The sequence below is a fragment of the Montipora foliosa genome, chromosome 6, assembly GCF_036669935.1.
Source record: "Montipora foliosa isolate CH-2021 chromosome 6, ASM3666993v2, whole genome shotgun sequence".
NCBI lineage: Eukaryota > Metazoa > Cnidaria > Anthozoa > Scleractinia > Acroporidae > Montipora > Montipora foliosa.
The window spans coordinates 16,351,954-16,361,953 of NC_090874.1; the positions used below are offsets into that span (position 1 = coordinate 16,351,954).

Consider the following 10,000-nt stretch of genomic DNA (forward strand, 5'->3'; position numbering starts at 1 on the left):
CACATGATAGAACCAAGGAACATCGTTTTGTAATCAGTTTATCCATGAGCACCAGTGCTGGAAAAGTGTGTAATAGTAGAGCATTCAGGTGACTTTGCAACATCAGGCAAACGCAGAAATATATCTCAAAGGATTCTTTTTTTTTAATGAAAACATTTCGCGATTTTGTTACGTCGCATTTAGACTATTGTGATTCTCATTTGTTTTGGCTTCTGCAGTGCCAACATGTACTAAGTTCTTAATGCAGCAGTAGGGTGACGTGACTTATTCTTAAGATTTTTCGCATCACACCCTTACTTTTTGAACCTCATTGGCTGCCGGTGAAGTATAAGGTAGAATGTAAGATTGCACAGATGGTATTTACAGCGTATAACGATATGATTTGGCTTCCGAATGTACTTGTAAATGAAATAATTACTTATAGGCCTGTTACAAAGCTTACCTGGCGATAGCGACTTCCTTGCTTGTACGAACCACCGATACTGAGTCACTGCGCCGCCCACTTTCGCTTGTAAATAGTTCAAATTCGTGCATGAGAGGTGTTGTGTTCGACGCTACTTTGCAGGCCAGGGAGCCTTTCTTGAACTAGAAGTAACATCGAGTCTGCACTTGCAACCTCTTTGCTGGACAAGAAAAATTTTATCCATTTCCCCCCGGGACTCATGATTTTGAAAACGTGTCTTTCCATTGTTTTGGTTGTTCCGGTACACCTTGATGGCGAAAGCTGGCTACTGCTATCAAAATAGGGAGCTTAAGCACGCGCGTTTTTGAGACGCGGACTTCAACCGGAAGTGAGCATTTGCATCGCTAAGTGTCTTCTCTCCATTAGAGATGGTTGGTATAAAAATCTGGGAGACACCACCGTCCTGGCACGCGAAATGTTCTCTTCTGATTGCCGTCCGCGTCTCAAAAACGCGCGTGCGTAGGCTCCATAGTGTTTTAACTGAGGTGGGCGGGGCGGTCACTCAATAATTCGGGCCCATTCCACAGAAGGGTGGTTTTCGTAGTATTCCACCTGTAAAACTGAGATCCCTTTGTTCATCCTGGGCCTTGAGTATGGAATGCTTTCCCAAGCTTACTAAGAAATGTTTATGCTTATAGTTTTTGCTATTCGCAACATCAGGCTCATCTTTTTGAGAAGGGTTTTTCTTAGCCATTTTAATCGCATACGCATTTACAGTTCTTTTCCCTGTTCTTATTGCACGTGTTAACATACATTGGTAGTGCATTATTTGTAGAATTTTCAGTCTAAAGCGCTTTACATTCTTTCTGATAGTTATAGCGCTGTATAAATGTATTAAGTTGTCATTATTCATTTTCACTCCTTTCTTTTGACGTTTTGACATCAGAACGCTGAAGTAGAACAAAGTCCGGGCGAAGCCCATATTGGTCTCTTTTAGGGGTTTAATTTTAAATTTCCGACGGGCATCCCCACCCCTTCATATGCGAAGCCTTCCCACCGCCCCCCTGCCCCACCTCCTGGGCGAAAAATGATCGACTTCCAATAGACCATTTTACAGTTGTAGCTAAGTTACCTGGCCTAAGAATGGAAGCGAGGTTGCCGGTGACCCTGTTTTGATACAAACCTCCGTACTTTTGTAATGTTAATATGGACTAATTAGAATTACAACAACCAGGAGCCCATGAGTAGGAGCCTCCATATGCACTTTATCCTTGAGTCAACCTTTGCCCGTATCTTTCTATTTTTAGAACACCACGAGTTGTTCGGCAATGCACGCACTCTTTAAAATGGCCAATCAGAATAAAGTCATTGTCTAACGAAGACAAAAATAACAAAAACAATGTACACAAATTGTGCGAATTGATGTAAATGTGAGTCTCCTGCTGAAGGGTTGGTTCTAAAAATAGAAAAAAACGGGCAAAGGTTGACTCATAGGGCTTGTATGAGGGAGGCAAGCTCCTACTCATGGGCTCCTGCAACAACACAATTTACATGATAAAAGCAGTGGGAGCTTTATCAATACAAGGTCACCGGCAGCCTCGCAGCCATTCATAGGCTAGGTCGCTGAGCAAACAACTGTAAAATGGTCTATTCTTATTTTTGACTTGCTGTTCGCCAAAGTTCTTGTTACTTAATCTCGCTATGATACATGTTAGAAACACGTTATCTCTTGCTTTTAACTCCATCTACAGTCGACTGTTAAAAATGCAAGTGACAGGAAACTTCAGATAGAGTGGTTTTCAAATGAGTGTCGTAAAAGCAAAACCAAAGTATTTACTTTGGCCAATCAAAAAGGACGGAGACAATCCAGTAAACCAATCAAAGCTCGAAGTAATTACACGTAGCCGACACAAAGCGCGGGAAAATGTGCACGCACGAGCCACGATTAGTTTTGGTTTCACTTCTGATTGGTTGAAAACTAAAGTGGCGCGAGAACTTTGAAACAATCAATGAGTGAAGTAATGCAAAACCAAAGCAATTAGCTCATTACTTTCGACACTCAATTGAAAACCTGCGACGTATAGCTGGGGGTAAGCCTACACTGGAAATGCGTCCCAGGGATGGCAGCACTTTTACTTGGTTTATGCTTAACTGAATTGGTTATGTGTCAATCGGCTCATGTGCGACGTAACCTTTTATTACTTATCTATCTTACCTTTGGGTTAGAACTATCAAGACTTTAAATTTGCCGCTTCCTCGTCATCTAGGGCGCCTTTGCAAACCTATATACCACCGAAACTAACTTGTACTCTTCACTTTTTGACCAGAGTCTTACCTAGACCCCCCTCCTGAGCCATGCAAAGTTGGCAGACTCAACGGAGGTCAGCGGATTGATTATGTACTTCAAGAGAAACCAATCGAAAGCTTAAATGAGTACCTTTTCGCACTCGGCAGTCATGTGACCTATTGGTAAGTCTTTGTGCGTATCCTATTGGGATCGGTTGGTTGGTTGGGCTATTTCATGTTCCATTAGAAAAACGGTTTTGATTTTATTTGTATATGTAATCACACGATTTCGAGTGCAATTTGGAATAAATAAGCACGAGTAGTAATTTGTAGTCTTGGAAAAAATTTACAAGTGCTCATTTATTCCAAATTTCACAAGAAAAATCGTGTGATTACACGAATATATTCGAGACGGTTAAGCAGAAGAAACGCACGCGTATCACGCAATAAGGGAAAAATTGGGCCATCCAAGGCGCGCGCTTGTTTTGAAAACAAAAGATTTGATTGGTTCCGACCAGACCCTATCGTTTATTAGCCAATCATAATCCAGAATTTCGATGTGTAATTTGCACTGGTATTACAGTTTTTGCTCTGTGTTACACTTAAACTGCACTGCTCTCAGCCAATCAGAATCGAGTAATTTTTTTCATGTATATTATTAGGTTGGTAAACTGTATCAAACTAAGTTGAAAAGGTTGAAAAGTAGAAGAAGTGACCGCTGTCGATCTTGCGCACTTTTTTAACATGTCAAACTGAAAGATAGTTCTATTTGTGGGAGATATTGGGCCTTTTAACCTTTAGACAAAAGGGTTGCGGGTGAAGTGATTTACCCCAGTGGAACAAGACCTCAATCATGATGCTGTCATCCAAAACAGCCAAATGAAAACAAGAACAAAAATTTCAATAATCTCGTTCCGTTATGTTCTGCTTGTGTCAGTTGCTTCATTCTCGTAGTAAATGTTGTCTTGTCGAAAAATAATTCGAAACTTTTTTTTATTGCAGGGTCTCGGAAGACACCGCTCTTTTCATTCTAAAGCAAATCTACAAAGGATAATTTTATATTATGCAAAAGAAAATTAACACTGCAAGTCAAGAGCAGCGTCCAGGAGTTTCATCATCCGATACAATCATTTCAGGCCTTTGCTTAATTTTTTCCGTGATGTAAATGTTGCGGACATAACTGAATCCTCATAAATTCACCGCGAGGGCCTTGCTGGGGAATTTTAGAAAACGTTTAGATCTGCGACGGCGACATAAACGAAAACGTCACTCAAACGATGTTACTAAATTAGCACTGAAAACAATGGTTCTGCATGAGTTTCAAACTTCAAGTGTATATGACAGATTTCTCTTTATTTGCTCAAGTGAAACATGATGTTTTTCTGAGATAAAAACAACCTAAAAAAATGCCATTATCTGCTTTCTCAAATCCCATAATACACCTTGTTTACCCCCACAAAATTTGCATGGGCATTGTTTTAGATTTCTCTTGGGATATCTTCTTGTTCTACGTTTTCGTAGATCTCAAGGTCCGGAGGGCTTTTTCTCAAAATCCTGAAGAACGTTTCGGGCCGGGAAAGTAATAACTAAGATGAAACATATTTTCAAGACCAGAGAAAACGAAGCAATTACAAAGTTCCGCGACATGAAACGTTTTCCCTTTAAAAAGTCACCCGGAATCCGCCCGAGAGGATACGAGACTTTCGAGAAACGGCGATCTACGTCGTCGTCGGGAACGCAACCTAATTAGCATTGACTGAACAAAAAGGGCTCCACACGAGCGTTTTGAAGTTTTTTCTTTCCCATTCTTTGCAAATCTGTAACATAAAATGGCCAAATTTTAAATACTGCGGAAACAACAAATTTTTATTTTTCTCACTTAGTTCATCTTTGCTCTCAATTAACTGGAATAATGACCGGAGAGACGTGCATTCGAATTTATTCGAATTTAACGCGATCGTAGAAGCTCTCTTCTTGGCCCAAGATCGTGACACACAGGTGCTGCCATATTCGTTATACTGTTGTCTCGACAAAAGTTTTCACATTGCGAAAGAAGTTGCTTGATGGGTCTTACAGTTTTGTCCTTGGCAGGTGCTGCAAATCGGTGCGACACAAGTTGCCTGACAAATGGTACACCTCGCAATGCTTGAAAAATTCGTTGCAACGTTCTGTGAAGCCTTTGCGGAAAGTAGAATCCGAAACGGTTTCTGCAACTTGTCTCGCAACGTTTTTGGCCGTTGCAAGGTGCTGTTATGTTACATTAGGCAATGTTTTCGTGGTCTCGCAATGGCGTTGCGACATGAAAACGAAATGGGTGACATCAAAACTTCCAAAATGTAACGACGCCTTACGGATCGAGCACATGTAAACCACGTTCGTTACATAAAATCCAAAAACGACCAAGGGCCGGTATTCTTACGTATGATCCCTAGCAAGTGAAGTTAGAAGAGTTTGCATATTAATCATACTAAAGACGCGGCTTGAAAACCAAAGAAGAAATTAAAAAAACATGAAACTTTAACAATTATTTTACTCTTTAAATGTATAAGGGCAGATTTAAAAAGATCGCAATGGAAACGTTTCAGCAACATTCAACTATATACGAGAACAGTAGACCAGCCAATCCTTAGCCAAACCATCGAAAAAGTTGAGATGTAGGAAAGCTACAGGTAAAAAATAGCGCAAAAGATTAAAAGTTAGCAGGGTGTTAACACCCTAGAACTGTTCGAAGACTCAAATGATTGTTTCAGACGAGAAAAAACGAGAAAGAACGAGCCGAAAAGGATGCTCTCCAGACCACTGGACCGACGTCTTAGCAGAATATAGGCGCGTTTTACAGAAGATAGCGTGCGAGAACAAGTTTCTCTTCTTTCGAGTGCATTGTCCGCCATCTTTGTTGCAAATGTTGAGGGAAGTCTGGGCTTGAAAGAGGATCGTAATTTTTGTTGCTGTGCAAAATTTTTGACAAAAGCAAACTCTGAAGCGAAGAATGTTGGTTAGGCGACAATAGAGGCCAAACGGTCATAAGTTGAAAAACTTTGTTCGATAGTTTGGACAGGGCTTTTCGCACTTGATCAAGCACCTGAGGCTCGCTTTTGGTGTACTACCTCTAGGACGACTTGTAGACGGTTACAATGGGCCTTATTCGCGCGGCGATCATATTGGCAATAGATTTCGTACCCTGAGCCTCGAGTTGAAATGTTTGGGAACGAGTTTCGGTGCGCAAAAACAAAAGTTTTCAATCCCTCGGGACTCAACATGGCCGCCGTGTGATTAAGGCCCATTCCCCTCAGCTCAAAACTTTTCCTATCCAGGTGATCTGGTGATGTAACTCGGAGGACTGGGGAGAAAAATTTTAACGCCGTATCCCACAACCGCGCGCGGCCTCGTTTTCGAATTCAACATGGCAGAGGCGAGGTTAGATCTCGTCGGGTCAACTTGAATGTTCATTCAGTAACAGGAAATGTGGTTTGCACGGAATGATCCGTTGAGTTTTGGTGATAGAAATACCACAGGGAATTTGGAAACAACACCTAAGGCCGCGCGCTGTTGTGGGATACGGCGTTAAAATTTTTCTTCCCAGTCCTCCAAATTACATCACCAGATCACCTGGATGCCGAGATGATCTCTTCAGCTAAGAGAAACTAGGACATGTTTTCCCGTTTTGGCATTTTCCTTTTTCAGTGAACCGTGAAGTTTTACAAACTAGTCGTTTAGTCCATGGCTGGGAGAAGCATAGGTCTTCAGTCCGGGGTGATCCGTCTTAGAAGCGTAACTGCGAGGAGTCAACGTAAAAAATATTTTGAAATTTGAAAAACAAACCGTCATGAATAGCTTTTTTGCACAATGTGATTTTCTGAGTTTTTGATCGAAATGTGTGATCTAGGTCAAACATGGAAAACCATATAAATGCACAGTAGCGGTTAAACATTTACACGTTGTTGGTCGGAAATATCTGATCGTTGAGCCAAGCTTAACAGTCAAACTTTGAGCGTAGTGGGTGAACTTGTAACCAAAATGTCACTGAAAACAATTACAAACGTTACAGCTTCACACAGCGCGCACAATCAAGAATCAATAAACAATTGATAGAACAAGTGACCATAATTAGCCAATCAGATAGCGAATTTGCTGAGTCGTGTCCTTCCGACAAGCATACACCTAAACATAAGGAAGACAGCAAATTAAGACAATGAGATAGAAAAAGGTAATTCCCTTGTCCATTTCGGTGACGAAATCCCCCGGCACACAAAACGAGACAAGGCAAATGTCTGAAAACAATTCCTTTTGCACCATTTAAATATTTTATTGAAGTTTTCTTAAAACACCTTCTGTAAAGGGCGGCCAGTAAATTATTCTTTTTCCGACATCGATAACGAGAGATGACCCGAGGCTTTCTAATACAACTGGCATTCTAATAATTTTTAAACAGGTGTTTTCTTCTAATATTATATTAACCTTAAAAGATTTACGAAACAAATAAAAGATACGTCAATATTGTAATCTCATTTAATTATAATACAGTTAAAGTCTCTGATAATCTAATGTTTTAAAATTGATTTCTAAATAGGTTGCCAAAAGCTTAACCCATAGCGAATTGCCGGACTGGTGATAAAACCTGGAAACTTAAAAAGCGAACGCTGTCCCAAGAATCGGCCGTGACTGTGCCTAAATATTTTATTTTACTTTGTTTGCGATTAAGGTGCTAATAAATAAATCAAAACTCTTGACTGGTTATCTTCGCGCCCAATTTATAAATAAGGTGTACTTTGTATAATTGATCTAATCAGTCTTTTTCACCAAAATTACAAAGCTCTAAACAAAACGCCACAAGCAGAGCATCATGATTAATATATATGTCGCCTTCAGTGTCGTTCTGTTGTGTTTATGTGAATTGGAAACTACTCTCCTCATTTTGGAACAAACTGGTCGTTGTAGGGAGGCTAGAAAGGCTTTTCACCAATAACACAAAAGAAAGAGGTCTATTGCATAACCTGTTAACGTGACGGGCTTTTCAAGAGTTAAAGTGCCTATGAAGTAAAAAATAATTTATCCCTATTTGAAAGAGTTCTCAAAATAACGAATAATGGCCTTTACAGTTTTGAAGTATCTTTTTTTGTTTTAGAGATATTTGAGTTTTCGTGTTATGCAAATTAGCAAGTTGATGACGTCATCAGTAGTTCCACTGGAAGATAGATCACAAAATCAAGAATGTCTCTCAAAAGTGTACCATCGATATGATTCAAACTTGGCATGAGTAATAACCCTTAAGTAAGGTGCAAGGTGGCGCAGAGTATGATGTAACCATGGCAACACTTTTGGCTCCAGTCCCTTTTGGTTGTAAATGAAGTTTCTCAATAGCCCTTTTCACGGTTAGTTTTTCTTATTTGCATTACAATATAATCTAACGTGGATGCGAGGCAATTTCGGGTTAAAACTACAAAATAGCCCGAAATTGGCTCTCATACATGCTAGATTATATTGTAATGCAAATGAGAAAAACTAACCGTGAATAGGGCTATTTCCTCTCAAATCAAACAGACAGACAGTCCTGCTCAAGACACGCATAGAGCCCATGTTGTTGTAGGTCTCCTAATGAACTCATTGAGTGTGAATGATGTTTGGTTAAGACAAAAAGCGGAAAAACCAGTTCCGCACAACCTTGACCTTATGTGCTGACTGATTAACATTATTAGCATATATTAAAAACAGTGGATAGCGTTGAACGCGGGCGCTGATTGGCTCGTCAAACTCCGAATATCCTGTGCTATTTACCTCAGAGCAACTCGGGAAAAAATGGCGTCCCGATTTGCATCCGTGACAAGTGAAGAAAACAGCCAAATTATTTTTTTCTGCTGTATCTTATCTCACTGTTTTAGTATATACTAAAACAACTATTCACCTCAGTGTCGGTGGCTAGCTTTGGATATTTACCTCGCCGCTTCGCGGCTTGGTAAATATCCACGCTAGACTTCGGTGAATAGATGTCAATTAGTGCCAAGTTTGAAGAGAACTGCGGTAATATTTCCACAGATATTTTAGATTTTGTGATTTTGTTTTCCCCTTGGAACCACTGATGATGTCATCAGTTTTAACACAAAACCCAATGATAAGAGATATTGTAAAAATGAAAACACCATGTTCCCTTTCTTCAAAAGATCTTTCAAAAAAGCCTTAGTTTTTTTTTTGTTTCATAGGCACTTTTAACAATGCCGGAAACAGATGCCATCTGCAATAGCCCTCCCAAAGCACTTTGCTTCCGAGCTTTGCTACAATGGACCAAAAGAGGGTCACGGTTTGGTTCAAGGCTTTCAAATCTGGATCGCGGTGTTTATCCACGTTTATTGCTGTCCAAACCACCAACCCCAAAATGACAGGATATCTGGGCGTCTTGGTAAAATAGATTCGTTATGACTACAAATAAGGCGCAATTTTCGCCCTTATCTCTGCCTGTCTTTTGGAACAAGAGAGATTTATAGCTTCAGTTGTAACTATATAAGCTTTCCAAAGGACTCTTGAAATATAGGAGGCAGTGTGGCCCAGTGGTTAGGGTGCTTGCCTTGAGATCCGGAGATCCGGGGTTCAAGACCTGCTCTGACCACTCAATGAATTTGTTCCTGGTAGTCCCTGGTCCAACTTCCCACTTGTAAATAGTTGGGATTCTTAACAGTTGTTGTTGTTGTTGTGTTGATTGTTTCATTGGCCCTGAAAAGCCCCTATGGGGAGTGGTCAATTAAGTATGTATTGTATTGTATAAGTCTATATTTTTTCAGTTTTCCCATAAAAAATTTTGAAATAATTTGGCATGCCGGAACAACGAATGACAAATTCAATGCGCAAATCCAAATCAAAGTTTTTACTGGGGTTGTTTACGTGAGAGAACTCATCCCGACGCGAGTTCCATACCGGGATGACTACTTGATTTCATATCGTGTTGAAATGAAGGCGCGCTTGACGTTGATTACGCATGCGTTACCCGTTTCAGCCAACCGAGAGGTCAAGTCATACAAAAACGAGAGGTTGTTCTGTGTTTACATGACACTGTCGCGGGATTTCGTACCGGAATGAAATTCTCCCTCCTGTACAGAAACCGGGGTTAACTGGCACCCGTATGACATTTTCTGGTAGTATCATGTGAAACGAATGCAGAGCCACAAGGAACCGGAGTGAACTCGCCCCTGGAAGAAAGTCTCCCCGGTGTCATGTAAACAGTCCATTGCCGCATAGAGTCCTAAAGTGTGACGTCACGTTGCCATGGCGCTAAAAAACTCAGTTCTAAACAATGCAGATGATCAGAAGCGCGTAGGTCAC

General features: G+C 40.5%; 1 protein-coding gene across 1 annotated transcript in view; it reads left to right on the plus strand.

Annotated features, from left to right (window-relative positions):
• The window catches only part of LOC138006848 (phospholipase DDHD2-like), a 53,431-nt gene extending 49,330 nt beyond the window's left edge, over positions 1 to 4,101 (plus strand). The window contains exons 16-17 of the mRNA XM_068853445.1: positions 2,731 to 2,872; positions 3,692 to 4,101. Coding sequence (XP_068709546.1) covers positions 2,731 to 2,872; positions 3,692 to 3,743 — 194 coding nt within the window. The 3' untranslated portion in view covers positions 3,744 to 4,101. The remainder of the gene's footprint in view (positions 1 to 2,730; positions 2,873 to 3,691) is intronic.
• Positions 4,102 to 10,000: the final 5,899 nt, after the last annotated feature.